Source organism: Pogoniulus pusillus, chromosome 29 (genome assembly GCF_015220805.1).
Source record: "Pogoniulus pusillus isolate bPogPus1 chromosome 29, bPogPus1.pri, whole genome shotgun sequence".
Lineage (NCBI taxonomy): Eukaryota > Metazoa > Chordata > Aves > Piciformes > Lybiidae > Pogoniulus > Pogoniulus pusillus.
The window spans coordinates 8,254,414-8,275,813 of NC_087292.1; the positions used below are offsets into that span (position 1 = coordinate 8,254,414).

The window sequence follows — 21,400 nt, forward strand, 5'->3', positions numbered from 1 at the left end:
AAGTGCATTTATTTTCTGCCAAACTACCTTTTAATGCAACACCAACCTTCCCCACCAACATCTCCAACCCTGCACCACCTTCAGCCAGGTATCTTCCTAAACCCACTACCCAAAGCAGCCAGCCTGAAGCAGATGCTTGGAAAGACTTTAGCATATACAGAGTTGCAAGAGCTTGAGAAGCATCCTCCAATCCTGTAGTCTATTTACTTGTGGCCATCCCTAATGAGAAATTTCTAACCAGCTTTCAGCATCCTTCTTCAATTAAACTTTCACAGGCACTTACCCTCTGGGCTTACACATCTTGCCTCCTGCTAAAAAGCCAACAACCCCCAAAAAATAAACACACTCCAACCTCCTATAAGAAAGCAACCACTGCAATCTTGGTTCTTGAATATGTATTTTTTACTGAAAAAATCATTCATAAATTAACAAATACAAAAATGTACAAACACATGGGTAAATAAATGTAATGACACAAAGGATTGCTTTGCTGAGAAGTGTGTGTGTGTTTTAAAACACTAGTCTTCAGTGCAAAAACGTCCCCCTGGCACCTCTTAAAAACATAACAGTAAGCTCACAAGCCATGATGATGGAAAGCTACTTTAGAGTTTCAAGCCACTTCTGATGATGAGTGACTCGGAGCACGTGGCTGTTGCTCAGATGGTACCTCCCTTAGAGAAGCAGAGCTTTATAGGTAATCGACTGTCAATAAATAGTTTTGCAAATAAAACCCACATGGTTCATTTAAAAACAAAAAAGAAATCAGCATGGAAGAGGACCCGCCCTCCAGCAGGGCTGACCGACAGTGTCGACACCAAAGGGGCAAAACGAGTGGCCTTGTTGAACTTCAGCTGCCAAAATATGTACAAGTTCTCCTTAACACGAGAAATTTTACACCATAACAGCACATGCGCTTGACAGTATGTTTTTAACAGTTACATTTACTATACAGTATTTGACATAGCTGATAAGATTAACAGTGCACATTTTCAGATATTCCACATCTCAAAAAGGGAAAAAAAAAAACCCCAAAATTTAAAAAAAAAAAAAAAAAATTCAACATGATTAGAACAAAGGAGCTATGAAGAGGGATGCTGCTGAGGGGGGGTGGACCCTTTTGTGCCAACCGTAGAGTGCATTTCTGAGCAGAGGTAACGGCTTTTTGTTCAACACAAGGTGCGATGGGTGTCAGGTACACATCGAAGGCTGAGGATCCCGACTAAGTTAGTTTAAAACCTACTCACACACACACATGCATGACTCCAGGGGTAGTGAACTTGGACTAGTAGAAATACATTCCTTATTTGAAGCACCATTAAGCAAAGACAGATTTCTAGCAAGGTCTCAAGATGAAAGAAGAAAGGGGCAGGACAAACGTGGGTTCAGCATCTGAAAAGGGTCCACGTGAATTAGAGATCAAGATTCAGAAGCAAAAAGTCTTTATTGCTATATGTGCTGTAAAAAGCAAATCCTCACCTCTGCCTATAAATAACCAGGTTGAATCCCCTTGGGAAGCAAATTTAAAGCACATGTAAGTTCAAAGACTTTAAACCTAAGTGACAAAGCTATCAGCACTTTTCAAGGGCAGGCTTGCTGTCCTCTCATACCAGCTGATAAGATCCACAAGAACTCGTGTTTTATAAACTAACATTTTCTGGATACAGGTTAGGAATGCCCTGGGCAGTCACACCCACAACAGATGCTTATGGGGATCATACGTCCATGGAACCGAGAACAATGTAAACCATGAGAAGTTAAGGAAACCAAAGGCAAACAATGCAATAAAAAGAAAGTTAAAGTACTCTGGGGGTTAAGTACCCACAGTTGTTATGTATAAATACAAACTAAAGAGCAAACCCCAATGTATTTACTTTTAAGTCAGAGAGGTCCAGTAAAAGTGCCTGGGTTGGTGCTGTGTCACGACTGGATTGAGTGTCCATGGGAGCAGAGCCTGGAGCCCAGCCTGCCCACAGGGGCTGTGGGAAATAGGGGATGGCAGCTGGGAGAAGGGAGCAGACATTCCAGCATGGATGGCTGAAGAGAGTGTTGGACCAAGCTCTCTGGTTCCCAGTCCTCACGCTTTCATGGGCTTGGTCCACCTGTCCTTCATGTCCCTCATTTACTGACCTACAACAGACTGCCCTAGCAGCTGTGCCCATGAAAGCACTGCCAGGTGCCAACAGAGATAACCAAGTGCAGTGTCTGGTTCCCACAGCACTTCAGCACGCTGCTAGACTTACACCCTCAACACAAACTAAAAATCAACTCCTACACCATACTGTCGCATTACAGGGGTGACAGCAGGGCATGGCTGGTCCCAGGTGGCTTTGGTGGGGCCTGCTGTCCCTTCCAAAGGGCAGTATGTGGGCAGGAGCAGCCATCCCGGGGCTGTGACTCGAGCAGGAGCACGGGTGCAAGCTCTTTAGCAAGCTGCCGTGCTCACGCTTGCCATCAGTTGGGCAGACAGAAACAGGCAAGGAGTTTTATTCCCTGGGACTTTTGGATTCATTTGCACATCATGACAGAAAGAGGAATATTCCTGAAAAAACTCCCATTTCCTCAGTCTCCCGGGATAAAGCCACCCCTGTGGTTTCTGGAATGAACAATGACACAGCTGTATTGCTCATCTGCTACACCGGAAAGCTCAGGGCCCTGTCCCACAAACATTTCTGCATATGCACAGCTATATCATGCAAGCAGTCTCACTGGCTTAAAAGGGAACACCTTGCACAAGTACAGTGATGCACACACACAAGTGTTTACAGAATTCAGGACTAAAATGAGTGACCGTATGTAAACCTCTAGCTTGGATTTGAGCCGTAGGAGGAAAATAAAAAGGGGCACTTTACACAGCCTATTTACACTTACACTTCTTTAAGAAGCGATTCTGTTGGATAGACTTCAAGCGGTCATTAAAAAACCCACACAGACGTAGAAGAACGGCGTCAGAAGTCGTTTCCTCTCCCCCCAGGGCAGCTGCCGAATGAACGGCTCCCGACGATCACCACCGAGAAGCCAGAGTATCCCAGCTGAGCTGCTTCCCGGAGGAGAGAGCGCACCCGAGGCGAGTCCCAGTGCCGGAGACTGCTGGAGGAGGAATGTGGAGATGAGAGCAGCAGGTTGAACTGTCGTCCCGGAACCCAGAAAGCAAGTGGCAGAGAACAGAAAGAGACTGCTGAGCTCGCCGCAGGAGCGTCGGGCTGGATTGGTACAGCTAGGGCAATTTGTGCGTGCACTTTCAGCCTTATTCTCCAAAATACTGTGATCCTTCATTAGACAAAGTGTAGCTTGTCCTCGATAACCCTTGGGAAAGAAAGTCTAGCGTGGTGCTTTCTTGGTGAAGGGCAGAGCAAAGTTATTTTCTCCACTTAATATTCGGCCACCAGAGCCAGCTCCGGTGTCAGGTTAACAGTGATGTTCTTATACAAGGCGTCATAGGTGACGTTTGGAAAGTAGTTCAAGTTATTGAGGCCGTCCAGGGCTTGCCTTTCTTTTGACTTCCTCAGCAAGGCGTACCTGTGCAAGGAGAACCAGAGCCCACAGTCACTTCTACGTACCCCAAAGTCCTGAAAAGCCCCTCCCAATGCTATTCTAACACCCTTAAAACAGCAAGTCCCAGCAGCACCTACAGAACAAACTTCTGAGTCCTTAACAATTGTTGCATTTTCTGTACTCTACATTAGCAAATATCCCAAACTTTAGAAGAATCACAGTCCAGCACCTGAAGAGCAAAATGCTCTGTGCCACCAGGATACATTCAGCTGCTAAAAACAACCTAAAACTCCTGCCCAGAGCCTGCAGGTCCCATTCCCAAGAGGAGGCTGAGATCAGAGGTCCCTGCTAATGGCCTCATCAGCCAAAGTGTGCCAGAGAAGAGCAGCCGATGTGGTCCCTTCCATTTCTAAGAAACTGGACTACAAGCAAGAGCAGAACAAAATGGGTTTAGTCTGAAGAACTAGCAATGAGGAAGTAAAACTAGAATAACGATGGGGGAAGGAAACTGCAGCCTGCACACAAAATCAGCCTCAACTAAATTTAGGGCCAGCATGATGAGATATAAGGGCTAAGGGTGGGAGAGAAAAAATAAACAGAAACATCTCAGCACTGACTTGCACCACTGCAGTCTTGGCAGCACCCAGGAAGTGGGAACTGGGCTGAGACATGGGGACAGATAAAAGTACCACAAAAAAGATGTGCCAGGAGGAAGAGAAATATGCTGGGTGAGAGCAAAGAGACAAAGTTGGTTTCAAAGCAGGTACAGCATCAGATACTGGCAGGACACTGAGTGTACTGATCAACACTTTCCTTGTCTAGTGAGAAGTGTTGGTTTCCCCTGGCCAGGCAGAAGCAGCAGGGCTTCCAGATGGCTGTAGTTTGTACTTGCCTGCAGGTAAGTGCTGAGCAGAAGGAAGCAGAGACTGCAGAAGTGGGACACAGAGGATGCCACTGGCTAAACTCACCTAGGCTGGCAGTCAGGGACCACTGCCTTGCCATCCTCACCACAGATCCCCTCCTCTCACAGCACTGACCCATAGTCCCCATGGACACTGAATTAGGGCTCTTTGCTGGGCCCAGGAGACCAGGGAAGGGTCAGGAAGAGGAGCTTGATTCCACTGCACTGCTGGGCTTCCACATATTGAGAGTTTGACTAAATATGGCTTTTTAAGCCAAAGCCAACTCTCTTATTTCAAGAGTGGAACTAGAGAAGTATCTTATACAAAAAGAGAAACAAACACTAGGGCTAAAGATGATGTAATCTCAAATGGAAAGTCCTCCAGAAATTGGTCTGCTGTAACAAGAGACCAGGAGATAGCTCAGATGTTAGCTATAACACAACCCCTCTTTGCTGCCTCTTCTGCCAGCAGCAGCCAGGAGCTCCTGGGCAGAACAGAGCTTGCACTGCCCAGCAGCTGTCAGCTACAAGTGTTAATTCCTGTAGCAGTTTGAAAAAGACATTTCTCTGGTTTTCTCCTGCATAGTTTTCAGAAGACTCAAATTCCAGCAAAGTCCCCAGGCAAAAGCAGTCATTCAACCAAACCCTGTACTGTCCAGACAACCCTGGCTTGTCAATAGAAAGGTCAGAGCTGCCCGGAAACCTCCAGGGAGGATTTAGCTTTTTGAGAAAAAAGACAACACATTCACACAGTACTTGTGCTCCTGAGGTACAGCAGGGCACAGTTACTGCTCCTGATGGATGTCTGATGTCTCACAAAAAAGCAAAGCCTGAATCCAGGGGCTCTGTACACCCAACCCACTTAGGGTCAAGAGGCAGGAACAGAAGATTGGAGAGGATCCCTAGGGTCCCTTCCAATCCGGACAAGTCTGTGACAAGTTGCTCAGTCTCAGCACTGTGCTGAAAGTGTACTGGTGCTGCTGCCCTTTCCCTTTTAGCATGCACCAGCATGGGATGAAACTAGTGTGAGTGCCACTTTCTTCAGTGGAAACCCTGAGCACTGTCCCCTACCACAGAGCACCAATGCAGGGGGTCATTGCTTCTGCAACGGCAACTGCCTCTGTAGTGCAAAGCCAGGGTGTTGTCACTGGACTTTGTTAGTGTTCCCAAGGACAACCTTTGCTTTAGCAGCCACACACCACCCGACCCCCTTCTCTGTCTTCTGCAGGCTAAGCAATGGCTACTATAACACTTGGACTAGGCTCATCTAGAAACACAGAAGCTTCTCTGACAGCTGCCACTAGCCACCCTTTTAGGAACATCCTCCTGGAGACACAGGGCAGGTCCTCAGCCTGACATTATGACAACTCTCTCTTTTAAACGGCATCCAAACAGCTACAACCACAGAGCAAAGGTCCCTCATTGTAGAAATGTAGGCTACAGAATGCAGGGATGGAGTGATCCAGGTAGTGTTCTGCCTCTCTGTTGTTAGTTTCCTTCACGAGTTAAGGCTGCTACTGCCTTCAGAGAGCAGTGAGGACCAATGGTACACGGCAGACTCTTTGTGAAGGGTGCTGGGATACTTAAACAGAATGTACTTGCCTTCCTAGGAACTGCACTTCTCCCCGATGATGGTGAGGAATTGATTTGTATTTCCCTGTGTCTCCTTCTGGTCGAGTCACTGAGAAGCCTGCGTACTGCACCCTGTGTCAGCAAGAGGAGAAACAAAATCAACATCATCATGAAAACCCAATCATCACATTTGCTGTGCCCTCATCACTTGTCAGGACAGCACAGTTAGCATGCCTGGGGCTGCAACTGCAGCTTTGCCTTTCAACCCAGCAGATAAGCTATGCAAACCTCTCCAGCCTGGGCTCTGGGCAAGTCATACAGTGCTTGGCACCTCGAGGCTGCAGCCCAGCCAAGACCAGTTTGACCTCAGCAGCGTGGGATATTGCACACAGAGCCAACAATTTCCCAACCAGCACTTAATTGTTTGCTTCCCATCTACTGCCTGTGCAGGCTGGAGTGGTCCCTATTCCCACGGAGCCACCACAGCCAGGCTGGCTTGTCCCCAACCTGGCTGAATTAAGCACAGCAAGCCCAGTGCTGGCTGCAGAGGTGACCGAGGTCTCTCCCCACAGCACAGCCAAAGCCTGGCTTGCGGAACCACCAGGGAGCTCAGGGGAGACAGCTGAGCTCTCACCTGTTCCAGAGGTCATCGTCTTCACCGCCCCAACCCCAGAAGGCGTTAGGAAAACCATTGATCTTCTGAAACTGCTCAACAGTCAGGCCACTCACTCCCCCAAAGAACTCGTTGTAAGGAAGCCTAAGCAGGAAAGAAGAGGTCAGGGCAGAGTCAGTCAGTGCTGCAGTTCTGAGCTGTGAGGATGCTTTTGCCAAGACCCTTCTAACACTCACTTTGCACAAAGCCTGAGAAGCAAACCAAGATTCATCTCCCCCCTTTTTAAAAGCAGTAAAACCTGACACTGTCTCCTTAGCTATTAATGCAGCGGGGAAGAACAGTGCTTACAGATACATGTACTTATCCAGCTTGGCTGCGAAGTGCCTCGGCATCTGCCCGCACCCGTAATAGTTACGGTCGTTTTCCGGTATGTGGTCCACATCGTGAAAGATGAGACAGTCCCAGTCCAAGTCCTTCATTGCTTCCCGAAAGCCAACATTGAAGAGCATGGCACGGTTGAAGGGTTGGTTTCCAGCCTAGGAGGAAGAAAGCTCCTTCTCAAGGAGGGCCCTGTGCAGTTTGAGCTCCACATATGCGTTCTCAGTCTTGTCTAGAGAACTGCAGAGGGCAACCAGCTCCCACATTGGTGCCACACAGGGAAATGATGTACTGGAACAGACAGACTGGTGACATCAACCAAGACTTAAATATGCAATTTACTGTGCAGGAGTAAAAATAAAAATGCTGAAGTCTTATTACTCAAGCACTTGAGAAGAGGAAAAAAAAAAACAACCACAATTTTGACCAATCTTTTGAGACAGAGCTAAATATGGAGGTGCATTTACTGCATGAAGTCAGACAGCTTAAATGACAGATTCATGCACACATCACATGAGAATCTTATGTTCTCTATGCCTGACAGTTGTCCAGATAGTGCCAGAACAAGAAATACATAACTCTGGTCACGACACCCCTCTGCCTAGGGGATGCTGCCCAGAACTGGGCAGAGATATCCACAAGTAATGCAGCATTATTCAAATTGCAAGTACCTGATTCAAACTTATCTCTTTTTTTTAAAAGTATCTTTTCCAACATAGGATTTAAACAAAAAACAACCACCAAAAAAAAAAACAACCCACCAGCAAAAAAACTGCCCCCCCAACCACCAAAACAACAAACCCAAAAACCAGCAAAAAAAAAAAAAACCCAAACCCACCAAAACAACAACAGAAAAATAAGCCTCCTGAATCTCTACTTTATTTTTCAGGTAAAACAGTTTTTTTCAGGGCACACCTCTTAGCAGAATGGCAGAATTTACACATTGCAACATGAACCCTAAACCTGCCAAAGGTTAAAGGATGTGATGTGGCAGACGAACTCCTTGAGACTCTGCCAGAGCTGCACTTGCAGCTTTGGCAGTTTTCTAGCACAGCAGGTCTGTGCCCCAGCCGTTGCTGCCCTGATCACCCCAGAGCTCACTCACTTGTTCCACAACGTAGAAGGCAAACTGTAAACGTTGACGCTGCAGCATGGGAATAAGGTGTCTGAAGAGGACGGGAAGATGCTCGTATCGATTGCGGAATGGGATCAAGATCGCCACCTGGCAGGGAAAGGACATGGCACTTACTGCACTACACCAGCAGCTCCTGCCACAGATTGACCCTCCAGGATGGGAAGAGGGACTGACTAATCAAGGTGTATCAGCTCCTATATGTAGGGCTGAACAGTCTGAAACCCTTTCAGCCCCCACAACACTGACTGCCTACTCACTTTTTGGGGAATTGTTGCTTTGGGGAAATTCAATGCAGTCTCAGGTGGGAGAAGGACCTACAGCCTGCTCCTTTCATTGCCTCTGCCCAGTGCTCAGAACAGGACTGGGGCCAGGAAAATGCTACCGTGTTTCTCTAAGCCACTTCCCTCTGGGAATGGGAAACCCCAGCAGTGTCACCTTACCCTTCCAGGTCACATCCTACCCACACATACGGTGGAAGGGGAATTGGGAGGCTCAGCAGTTGGGAAGCTTCCTGCCTTAGCAATCCACACAGAGGCTCAGAGCTGACTCACACATCACTAAAGCAGCCCTTGAGCTCAGCATTTCTCCTCCAGCCACTGCAACCCCACACTTCAGAAATCATTTACACTCATTACTCTGGAGCTGCAGCACATCAAAGACGTTCCCTGTTACCTTCCAGCGAGGCAGGCAGTCGCTTGGCTTCCAGTGGCCTCCCAGCTTGATGGAAGGGTCTTTTGAGAAGAACTGGTGGATATCCTCCATTGTGATCTCACTCATATTTACATCGATGGGGCCCTCTGTGGAGACAGCAAGGAGAAGCAGAGGAGAGCATCAGAAACTGCTGTGGTCCTGAGGCAGCTGTGTGCATTCCTGCTCTTTACCCCTAGCACTGCACACAGAAAGCCTCTTCTTTTCCCCAACAATACCAATTAGGAAACACTGCTGGCATGACTTGTCACACCTCCATCTCCTCAGCACCTGGGCTCTGTTCAGGTTTGATGAAGCTGTCTATCACAGACCTACACTAGCCAGGGGCACCTTTCTACTCTTCCATACAGTTTTCCAGCAGACACAAACCCCCAAATCTCGGCAGAGAGCATTTTCCCCCTTTCAAGAAATATTCACCCTCCCAAAGCCCCATTTTCCACTGCAGTATCACTTTGGTGGAAGCATTTCTCCCAGCTGTGGCTCCCTTGGGGGGGATCCAGCCTGTCTCCTGCACCAGTCCCTGCCCAGCTGTACCCAGCACAGCTCGGGACTGGGACTGGCAGCAGTGCCAAGGAGCAAGGGAGCCACCCCACCGCCACTGCCCTGGAAAAGGGCTGGCTGAGCCTTTTCATCAGCTCCCAGCACACAATCCCTCTTTTGTTTGTGTTAGCCAAGTGATGTGCTCCTGCTTCAGCAGAGAGATGGGCCTCTGGCATAGCAGGGATTAATTCTTGTTAGTAGGCAAACAATGACTTCCCAGGCGGGGAACAGGCTCCAAACAGCACTCTCATTCATCCTCAGGTGCCCAGCAGGGAAAGGTGCAATACCAGCAAGCCAGGGAATGCCATCACATGTCTTCCAGAGCCACAGGGAGCAGAAGAGGGGCAGGGGAGCTAAAAGGACACGAGGTTGCTACTCACTCATAGAAGGGAGCCTTTCGGGACAGGTGTGGTTGGGGAAGTAGGTAAAGTCTTCAGGAAGAAACGTTGTGGCTTGCAGAAAGGTATCATTGTGGTTCAGATCAAAAGGATAATCTAGGGAATGGAGAGAAAAGAAAACTATACACGAGCTGCAGATCGTTGCTATTTCCAGCCACCTCCCTGTGCACTGTGAGAAGACTCCAAAGCCACCCATGGCTGGAGAAGCCCTCAATGGCATAGGGGTGTCCACATATGGCATGAGCTCTAGACATGCATCCCAGCAGGGTGTTCATCCCCATCTTGGGGCGGATGTCTGCAGAAGCCCTGGTTGCATTAGACAGCACCACACCAAAGACACCTCCAGGTTTTCTGGTGAAAGGAAGAATTTTCAGTGCCTCCTTTAGGTATCGCAGCAGCTCAAAGCAAGGAGCACATGGCACTTGAAAGGAAAACCTACTCAGCACCCTTTCCCTGAAGCACCACAGCACAGAGGCAGGACGTGCTCCTCCAGCAGGTCCCTTCATAATGGGGTCAGAGAGGGAAGTCCCCAGGCAGGTCCCAATGCCAGCAAGGACTGTCAGTGCAGCGGCCTGCACAGGGAAATCCTGCCTTGCATCCTCTTTGAAGGATCAATAAAAGCTATCACGTTACACACAGCCCTTCTGCCTGTTCACATCTTGCACGAGCAGAGGAGCCCTTATGCCTCAGCAGTCACAGCAGTGCCAAGCACAGGATGTTTCTCCAGCCCCCCTCCCCCCATTCCCCTGCATCCTCCAGTCACCTGTAGGATGTTTCAAGGAGATTTTTACATAACCATGAACTGCTTTCTATAGTAACATCACCAGCTTTGCATAAGGCATCTTCAGCCAAGCATGACCTTTGTTTTATACACTAGAAAAAGTTCCCTGCCTGCAGTTATGGCATCAGCTGCTACAGGAGGATGCTGCCTCTACACCTTCTCCCAGCATCAGATCCTTAGCAGGGTGCTGGCTTTTTGATTCAACAGCACCCAAGACACCAACACCAAGCTTACACCCCATGGAGGGCCTGAAAAGCTGCCCTTTAGGCTGAGCCACACAGCCCCATTACAGGCAGCCCTTGCACCTACCAGGATAAGGAAGTCTCATCCTTTCCATTTACACCTTCTCATGTAACTTCTGATGTGCACCAGATAAACCAGCAGGTTTTCAGGCACCCAAAAGAAAGCCTAGTGTCCCACTTGCGCAATCCAAGAGCTGTCCAAGCAACTCTGCAAAGTCTTGGACAGAAGAGTTGCCAACAGTTCATTCAGAGTAGGAAGCCAGATCACTTTACTGAATCCAGTGTAAAATTCAGACTATTCTAAGACAGCAGCTATAACTCTCAAATTACACACACGTGTAGTTTCAAGAACATATTGGTAGCAAAAAGGTTTCACACATTTCATCCTGAGAGGAGTATAACAAACTCAGAACTGAAGTGATGTGGATGAATCAGGGAAGGTCAAGTTAAGAATCTAAGTCACATTTAAGAACACAGACATTTAGATAATTGCATAAGCAAAGTGTATTTTCCATACCAGAAAGGCTACAACCAATAACCACATTAATGATATATCAACCAAAAATAATCTAGTGACAATTTAATATTTTGAAGCAAAGCAGGAAGAGTTTCTTTTACCTACAAGGTCAACATCTTTCATTTAAATCAACTGGGACAAGTCATTACTGCTCAGATACTTCAGCTTGCTTTTCTGTGTGTACTTACAACCACATCATTAGAACTGTTTATCTACTCTACTAAGTAGTACCCAAACGACCTCAGACTCAAGATGGCCTTGTAAACAGAACCTAAGGGCTTTTCATGTATGACAGATATTATTTTGGAGACTTGATAGTGCTCTAAATCTTAATGATGAGATTCCCATTAAACTCCCCCAATTCAAGGGCTTACTCTCAATACTTAGCCTAGCTGACAGCACACGGTGAAGCTCAGCTCCCTTCTTTTGCACAAAGGGCTGCCTTTTTTTTGCTTGTGGAAGCACAGAAGGGACCCCTCTTGGCTCACTGAACAGGGAACCTATTATTGGATCTATTAGCAAATGCTGAAAAAGCTGTAAATTACTTCCTCATTTTAGTGCAAGAGCCAAAAAGCAAAGGGCAAGGAATAAATGCAGATGGATAGGGACAAGCACATTGATTGCAGCAGACCACCCTGTGCTTGGTCACCTTGCCGTTCAGGGTAGGATACTACATTTTGAAGGAATCTGCCCAGAAGTTCAAGTCCCAGGTCCTGGGAGGACACAAGAGAGCACTACACAAAGAACCTCTCCTTGTCCAGCTTCTTGCTGGGCCAAGCACAGTGTGAAGAGATTGCAGCTCTGGACGCATCAGCAGCCATTACCAGTGCTCCTGTGAGGCTGGAGCAGGGACAACCAGAGAGGGATCACAGAGTTTTCTACTTCCCAAACAGGTTGACCTGTGTCAGCCCACACCAGACAGTAGCATCCCTGCTCCAGCTCTTCACACCTCTCCTAAGAAGGGAGGAGATACAGAGATGGGCAAGTGATTCCCACTGCTGTGTGCAGGGTAGGACAGGGTCAGGAGAGCCCAGAACTGCTCCCAGCAGCTCTGAGTCATCATGGGAATAGTCAAGTCTCTTTGCTGGGGCCCTCCCTGCAGTCATACCAGGATGGTTGGCCCTCTCAGCTGTCATGCTGCAACTGTGGTGTGGCGAGGATGCATTAACCAGGCAGTGACACCCACCCAGGTCCCACTGAGGCACCTGAAAACAGTGCTGGGGAGGAAAGATACTGATCCTGTTAATAGAATCCTTGTGGCAACACAGCCATGTGCCTCCCAGATGTCATTGCCATCCATCACGCATCTGCTCTGACTTGCCTACCAAGAGAAGATCACCCAAGGACTGTGCACAGCAGCACTTGTCTATGTTTAAAACGTCCTCAGAGCAGGAGGGTATCAGCCTATGTCTGTGGAGCTGGGACACACATGAGGCCCAATCAAAACCTTATTTCAGTGGCAGCAGTAATGGCATCACTGACATTAGCTAAGATGGTAACCATCATCCTGTCTGCTTCAGGCAGCAGGAGCACACAGCAGGTTTTTGGAGGGCTCAGAACCTGAGTGTCATGACTGCAGTGGGACAGAGGCTCTCATCACTGCAAGCAGCAGCAGAGCTTCTAACCCTCCTGCCCTTGAGGATCAGCCACTTCCTCACCCTGTTATTTGCTTTACTTGATGTTTCCACTCTTAAAAATAGCCCAGGCTGACAGTTCCAGCCAGCTTCAGCAGGCAGAGGAGACGACCCAGGGTGTCAATCTCTTGTGCAAGTTGATAAATCCCCTCCCGTGCCCATCCCTGGTCAGAGTACAGCTAAACTGGTGGCCACATCACCTGCTCTGCAGCAGGCTGGGCAGGCAGGACATGACTTGGGTTTTTTTACTGATAAGGAAGTAATCTTGTCTTGTAACACTATCAGCTCCCGCTAATGAACCCTTACCATCAAGTGGCTGAGCTGAGCTCCCAGCACAGCTGCAGCCTGATACCAACCAGACCAACATGAGGCACGGGTGACATGTCAACAGGGGAGGTACACACTTGGTGTCACAGCAGCCCAAAGGCAGCACCTCACCCCGTCTTACACACAGCCACATGCACTCATGCTTCACTGAACCACATCTACACCAGAACTCGTAACCCTGCTACCAGCTTTGCATTACACACAATGAACGGCCTGGGAGTGGGAGCCTGCGACTCCGCTCCCTGCATTCTGCCCAAAGTTCAATATATTATTTGTGGCAGATCTCCAGCCAAGTCATCTCAGCTCATCCTTGCATGGGAAGAGTGAAGCGTATGAGCACAAGCTCCTCCACGTGCTCGGGGCCAGGGCTCTGCACACATGCGCCTGGGAAGTTATTTTTTGAACACGAAATCTGATCCTTGCACTGAATCTGAACATGTTTACCCTCAGACTGGTTGAAGCTAACAAGTTGAATTCCTAGAAAGCAAAGGGGCTTGGGGCTCAACATCCCATCATTTGAGACCTTTTTCACCTCCTGGATAAGTTAAAAGCATTTGAATTTTTTTATATATAAAGAAATGAATATAAATTACATATAATGTAAATAGAGACACAGTAATTCTTTCCATATAATGATAGTTCTTTCAATCAGATGTATTTTTATGTTATTTTTATATATATATATGCCCTTAGAAAATACAATTAAACTAAGTTCCTACCCTACATTTACTGGTTGAAGCTAACAAGTTGAATTCCTAGAAAGCAAAGGGGCTTGGGGCTCAATATCCCATCATTTGAGACCTTTTTCACCTCCTGGATAAGTTAGAAGCATTTGAATTTTTTTATATATAAAGAAATTAATATAAATTACATACAATGTAAATAGAGACACAGTAATTCTTTACATATAATGATAGTTCTTTCAATCAGATGTTATTTTTATGTTATTAATATATATATACACCCTTAGAAAATACAATTAAACTAAGTTCCCACCCTACATTGACCAGCACAAATCCATTCCTTCAAGCGAGAGCAGTGCAGATCAACTATTTCCAATGGAAATGGATCCTTTGGTTAAAATGACTTAAGAAATACCTGAGTCATTCAAGCTGCTGTTCCTCTTGGCATAGGCACTGCGGACCACCTGCTCGTACACCTGAGCTCCTATTGTTCGCATGTTTTCACGGATCATGATGCCTTGGGCTTGCATCATGAAGAGGTAGGTGTTCACTGCAAGGGAGACAAAAGAAAGAGTATTTCCATGAGGACCAGCTTCTGTAGGAAAGGAACAGGAGTCCTTTGGAACCATGCCCAGCCTTCTGTTCCCTCCTGCCAGGAGGATCCCCAGGTCGCACGTGCCTCGGTTGCCCGATGGGAGCTGGGAAGGGCATGGAGTCAGGAAGTGGAGGCGTAAAGCACATTTGGAAACCCAGCTGGTTAATAAGGGGAGTGCCCCCAGCCAGAACTGATAATGCAGGCTGTAACACTGCACCACAGCTCAAACAATACCATCTTTTGCTGCTTTAATTAATTAGGAAATACTGTAACAGGAAGCTAAGCTGTATGCCTGAAGAGGGCATTCATTCTTAGACTACAGTGCCAAGGGTTGAGACACTGGTGTGGAAGAGGTGCCTCAGTGGACACCACAAAATACACCCCAACACCACTCCCTGAGCCCACCAGCAACTCCATATGCTCTCCAGCAGGCAGCACTTTGCAGCAAAAGCCCCTTGGGACCACAGTGCCATCACTCCCCCCAGCCAGGTTTCTTTCCTCACTCCTTTCCCACTGACCCCATGCCCTGGCACCATTAATCCTGACCCTGCTTAGGTTTCAGTTTAAGCTGACACTCAGCACTGGCAGGCACAGCCTGGTGACACCAGCAACACCCACAGTACAGCAGAATGGCCAGCCATGGGGGCAGCAGGACAACCACTATGGACACCACAGCCCCTCTCTGCACTGCAGTGCCAGTTACAACCCCGCTGTAGTGAAGTTTTAGGCGCAATAATGAAAGGAAAAATAAACAATCTTAATTTGAAAATCAGGAAGAAGGGAGCTCTAGAGGGGCAATTCTGCAATAGTCATTAAAAAAACAGGTCAAAAGACACTCCAGGAGGGGTGAAGATGGCTCCAGGCAAAGGAAACAACAGAGACTGCCTAGAGGGGACCAGTAACCCATTAAACATCACCAGGAAACATCCATAACAGACAGGTGGCTTCTACAGCAGACACAGCACAAGCTGTAATAGCCTGAAATCAGTGGCTGCCAGTGCCAGGAAGGCACAGTCATCACTGCAGTCACTGGCAGCATAGATTAGACATGGCACAGAGGTGGCATCACTATCAGAGAGCAAGGGTCCCCCCAAACACCACCCATGCTGACATGCTGCCCCCAAGCTCCCTGCCCTGCCTTCCCATCTTACACCCACAGAAGCACGTCCCACTCCTAGCCATGTTGTGTTTTCACAGAGCCAAGGAAATGCTTGGAAGGATGAAGGCTCATGTCGTGCCCAGAGTTCCCATGCCATGCCCAGCTGCTGCTTGTGCTCAGCCTGTCTCTGAGCCATGGGGAACCACCAGATTTTCAGCAAGAAGAGGGTCAGCTGCATTAATCCTTGGCAACTAAATGGCTTTAAATGAAGTTTAAATGTTTATTACCAGCCTCTCCCTTTCCATGCATATACCCTCTGTGGTGGAGCCAGCAATGGCATCTTAAAGCCGGCAGTTACACCAGCAACAAACAGCAGTTGCCTCAGTCAAAGCTGCACCCAAGCCTCACCCACCTCATCTGGTCCAGCTCTCCAACCCAGAGTAACTGCTGGATCTGTCAGTGATGGCCACAAAACATGTGCTCTGCTGCAGTTTCCTGGCAAGATACTTGTGGTCCAAAGACAGTAAGAGGCAGCAAAGGCCTCTCCTGCTCTGAAAGGCAGGGAATTCGCTCTAGCAGATCCCCAGGGGGTAAGGCTCATGGAAAAGCTGGCATTTTGATGTGGTACTACAGGCCAGGAACAAATGTAGCTGAAACATGCAAAGCTTCACACTCAGCCCAGTACCTTCATACACCCACACTTGTACCCATCTCCAGCTCAGAGCTCAGCATGAAACCATACCACCTCCTAGCAGCCACAGTCCAGACCCAGCAATCCTCCTTCCCCATCACAGCCCCACCTTGGGCAGGCAGCTGCCAACTAGGATTTACAGAAATGAGAGTTCTCAGAAATGGGCTATTGAGGGCTAGAGATAAGCAAATGATACAATCAGGCTGGCCTGGCTTTGGGATCTAGAGCAGGATTCACACAGCAGCTCTGGCCCAAGTTGCCCATGCAGGCCAGGAAGCCACCAGGTTTCCATGATGACAAAACAAGATATGGAGGTTGGGCAATGTCCCCTTCAGCCCACCAGCCCACATCCCAATTCCATCTCGGTTGCAAGGGTGAGCTATTAGGGGTCAATGCCTAGTGCATACAGCTCCTCAGGCCTTGTTTTAAACATCATGTCCCAATGACTGCAGCCACACCAAGACACAAGCAGGAGCACTGCAAGGCTCTACCAGGAAGCAGCAAAACACAACACATCCAGTGATGGGAACAGCGTCCTCCAAAGCTAACCACAGCCAAGCATGGACCCAAAAGGGAGAGCAGCACTGTACACCTTGGCCCTGAGCAGATAGTGAGGGTTAGAGACTTCCCAGATCCCTTTCTGAGCTCCTCCTTGCATGGAGCAAAGGGTAGCTGGAGCCACTGGAGCCGAGATGTTTAGCAGGACCAGGCTGTTGATCGGTGAAGGGAGGCTTGCACCTTCCAACTCGTGTGCAGCTTGAGTCAGCAACAAGGCTGAACAACTAACTCAGCTTCCTACTTCATTACGCCTTCTACTGACTGGATAAAGCAGAATCAGGTTTGGTGAGGCATGAAAGAACAGGAGAGACAAATCAGCATCCAAGCCTCGCTTAGTGTGGGGCTGGGGGAGGCTCGCCGGGGCAGTGAAAGCGCCGTTTGTTCGCAGCGCCTCGGCAGGCAGACGGCGCAGGGCCGCGCCGCAGCCACATGACGCCGCTCGCTGGGCCGGAGCCGCACGGAGCTGCAGTGGGAATCCTGAACAGACTGTTACAGCAGCCACCATCCCAGGGGAGCAGAAGCACGAACAACACCAGCTTTGTTTAAGGCAGCAGTTGCCTTTTCTGATATTAACCCCTTTACTCGGATGATCGAGGAGATACCTGGCCATGGGGAAGCAGTGCCATCGACGTGCCACATACCCACACCAAGAACCCCCCCTCCATGACCGTACTGACTCCAGCCCAGGGATGAGAGCCCCTTCTTCTGCCCCACAATGACCCATCACCATGAGATAACCAGCACAAAGCCCACGGTTATCCAGAACACGCAAAACATTCAGCTCAGAAAATGGGATTTAAAACACACTATTGAAATACTCCACTTCAGATACCCACACGGTGCTTCTATTAGCTCCGTGGGGCTGCGACGGTCAGGGCTGGGTCTGGACCAACATTTGGGAACCGCAGAACTCAAACCCTGCTCCTCGTTTTACTTTCATTTTGATGAGCAGATTTGCCACCTTTTAATTCTATGAAGCCTGAGCTGGCAGACCCTGCAGAGCCCAGGGCCCCTGCACCCGAGAGGTGGCACTTCCCTGAGCCCTAGTGCCAAAGCCAGGGCAAGCAGAGGAAGGCGATGCCGAGCACCCGGCTGTGCACTCCTGCTGCGTGTTCCTGCCACTGCCCTCTGCCAGGGAGGAACGCGTGCTCGGGCTGAACGAAGGTTCAGCCAGAAAGCAATTCTGCCTGTTGTGAGATACTGCTAATCACATAGGATGATCTTGAAAACTACATTGGCCTTCTGCCGTTGTTCCGTTTGAGCACACAGCACTTGAGAATACACACGGTGATAACAGCCCGGCTATGCCTGCTGAGCAGCGGGACAAGGACAGGAGAGGGACTTCAGCTGCTGTCAAGGCTGGGGAAGGATACCCCTTTTCCTCCAAATTCCCAACAGATTCTTCCTACCCATGCAAGAAAAGAGCAAAATTCAGGAATACATTTGCCCAAATGACTGCCTGAAGATATTGTTGTTTGCACGCTGAACAAGTCAGCCCCACCGGGGTTTATTAAACACGTGGAATACATGATATCAGACCTGCACCGTGCCAACAGCCAGAGCAGAGGCACATGGCTACACCCCGGGGCCGGCACACCCCTCAAGATGCTGCACTCTGAGGCCAGCACACCCCAACCTCCATGCTCATAAGCAACAGGGAGGACAAGCACTCATCCAAGCCAGAGCAGATGCCACAACTTCAGCCAGGGAGGTTGAGTTCAATTATATAAACGAGCACTGAAGGCTTCCTGTAATCATTTCTCTGTTGGTATTTTCGGAGCACTTCTAATCAAGAAACAGCTGACTCTCTCATGGAAAATTAATTTCACCGTGATGATATGTACCAGAAGAGGCAGCAGGGTAATATGCAGCCTGAGAGTTGATTTGGAAGAGGTCTGATTCATGCCATTTACCAACAGAGGATGGGGACAGATAACACGTCTTGCTCCTGACCCCAACATGTTTCTGCTGCCTGGGGAAAGGATCTTCCTCCAGCATCCCCCAGCATAGGGGACGAGGCAAGCATCTCAAGCCCCACACTGAGAGAGACAATCGCTGGATCTGAGGTCAGGAAGAAGGGTCAGACGTTTTACAGCAGCCCTGCATGCCTGCAGCAGTATCAGTGTCCAGCTTGATGGTCAGGCTTTCCTGAGGAAAGAGCAGTTCTTCCTCTGTTTTGAGATTTAGGGCTTTCTGTCACATTCAGCACTTTTCTTGGTTCATTAGTCCATCAGCACTGCTGAAGCACAGAGAGGCTGTTTGTGAGTTCATCGTAGGCTCGCTGGAACATGCAGCCTTCTCCTTCCAGCACCTGGGGCCCTGGAGCAGCTGGGCCCCGTCCTGCCAAGGGCAGCTACCACAAGCCCCTGCTCCAGGAGTACACACTGCAACTACCACAGCCATAAACCAACAGCTAGCCAGGGGAACTGCTGCTCAACAAGTCACTTTGCCATGCACTGGAGCAGTTATGAAGTGTTTAGCAGAGCTTGCAGATAACCTTAATGTGGTAGGTGCAACAGAGACTCTGGAAGGGGTGAAGGTCCTGCAGGCAGCAGGGATGGGTGCTCAGGTCACAGCCAGCACCTTGCCAGGGCTGGGAGATCCTGACTGCTGCAAACACCTCCCATGGGGCCCACAGACAGCAAAACCAGCAAAGTCACGTCTACCTTAAGCCTTTTGTTATGCCCTCCCCAGCATCCATTTGCCTCTATTAGCATTAGCAATACAAAGGGGTTTAATCAAGCTCAGAGCAGACTAAGCCTCCAAGGAACAGACAGACAGCTACCATAGTCTTAACTCATAAACCTGCTAACCAGGGCATTTAGCAGCATCCCACCACCAATATACCATGAGAACTGTGTCCATTAGCCTTTCAGTGGCACCATATTCCCCAGATGTACAGGGTGTGAGAACAATTAAATAAGAGGTCCCTACTAGTTTTAGAGATTTTAATATTAATACCATCACTATTACTTAGCCTTTCACCTATAAATAGCACAGGAAAGAATAATTTGATACATTAAGTGGTCTAAGAATTAGCAGTGCAGTAACAGCAGCACTGAGCTGGTAATTACAAACCACCCATTCCCAAACTTGGCAAGTTCACTGCCTGCATGTGCATGAAGCAAGAAGGGAAGGTAGGAGACTAAAAGTGATGCTCCACAGAACCTGACTATGGGGAGTTTGCATCTGAACTCTTAGAGAAAAAGTGACCCAGGGGGGAAAGAGATTCAGATTATTCTGATAGTCCCTAAATTTTTAATGTACACATTTTTAAGATGGCAACTTTCAGTTGCAGTCCCACCGTTGACTGAGCTGAGCTGTTTGTGCAACGCTGAAGGACACTGCAACAGATTTTAGGGATAACCAGCAAGTGCAACATGCTTTGCACACATGGGAAAACTCATAAGGCCAAGGGAGCGTTTGCAGCATCAAAGCACCCATGGAAGGAGCCCTGCAGCCTAGCAGCAGCTAGGGCTGGTGTGTGATTAAACTTCAATTCACCTAGGTGCAGTCACTCCCTCCAGGACAGCAAGCAGCCCGGGGCCAACACACACAGTACCCAGCTCCATGAAGGGGATGCTGAGGGTGGGGAAAGCAGGGTCTAGAGTTTTGCCATGCATTAGGGCAGTAATGCCAAGGATGGCTGGAAGATCAGACAGAGCTTTGCAAATCCCTAGAGCAGCTCAACTCCTGGGCTCTGCTGCAATTCCTCCTTGCGAGGAAGGGTGTAGCGACATGTGCAGGCTGGAGCATAGAGCATAACAAGCATTTGCCCAAGTTAAATATTACCCTTCCTAGCAAGATTCAGACTCTCCTACTTTAATTGCTGTTCAGGAGATGCAATTGCACATGACTGCATCTCCTGTTTATTTTCCATCCCTCCTTAGCAGCAATGGGCAGCTCTCCCCATTTCCAGCCAGACTGCCCTCCCCATCTTGCTCCCTTTGCCAGGGTCAGCACAAATGCTTCCAAGGAGAAAAACAGCATCAGCTGCCAGCAGATTTCTCTGCATGCAGAGCATAAAAGCACAGCACTGGCTGGGCACTTGTGGGCATCGCACAGTTAAATGCATAATAAAAGGCTCTTCAGTAGGCAAAGTGAAATGGTTGCTAACCTCTCTGGCTGGCAGCACTGACAGGCTGCTGCTGGCCACCAACGGCAAACATTTACAGCTCAGTGTTTGCTCCTTGGGCTCATTAGGAGACAAGCAGTAGAAATTCCTGCATCCTGGACACCATTTCGATGTGACAGGAATCCTGATGCCTGAGCCTGATGTTCATGTAGCAGTGAGAAGAGGAAACAGAGGGAGAGTTTTGGTTTTAGAAAAAAGCATGAAAGTAAGAATTAAGTGAACAGGTGGGCAAGCAAGTAAAGGAGGAGCAGGCAGATACTCCCCAGTGCTGCCCCTGAAGCAAGAGGACAGAGAAAGATGAGGGCAAGGAAGGATGTGGGCTCCTCAGGACAACCCCACATCTCCTGGGTCATGGGAATTGGCAGGGCTGCAGGAAACAAAGGAAATCCTCTGCTACAGAC

The 21,400-nt window shown here is 48.7% G+C and overlaps 1 protein-coding gene across 1 annotated transcript in view; it reads right to left on the reverse strand.

Annotated features, from left to right (window-relative positions):
- Positions 1-384: 384 nt before the first annotated feature.
- B4GALT5 (beta-1,4-galactosyltransferase 5) overlaps positions 385-21,400 on the reverse strand; it is a 38,572-nt gene continuing 17,556 nt past the window's right edge. Inside the window, exons 2-9 of the mRNA XM_064168034.1 lie at positions 14,337-14,471; positions 9,720-9,833; positions 8,764-8,888; positions 8,062-8,178; positions 6,927-7,114; positions 6,600-6,722; positions 5,996-6,097; positions 385-3,516 (exon numbers count right to left, since the gene is read on the reverse strand). Of these exons, the coding sequence (XP_064024104.1) occupies positions 3,369-3,516; positions 5,996-6,097; positions 6,600-6,722; positions 6,927-7,114; positions 8,062-8,178; positions 8,764-8,888; positions 9,720-9,833; positions 14,337-14,471 (1,052 nt within the window). The 3' untranslated portion in view covers positions 385-3,368. The remainder of the gene's footprint in view (positions 3,517-5,995; positions 6,098-6,599; positions 6,723-6,926; positions 7,115-8,061; positions 8,179-8,763; positions 8,889-9,719; positions 9,834-14,336; positions 14,472-21,400) is intronic.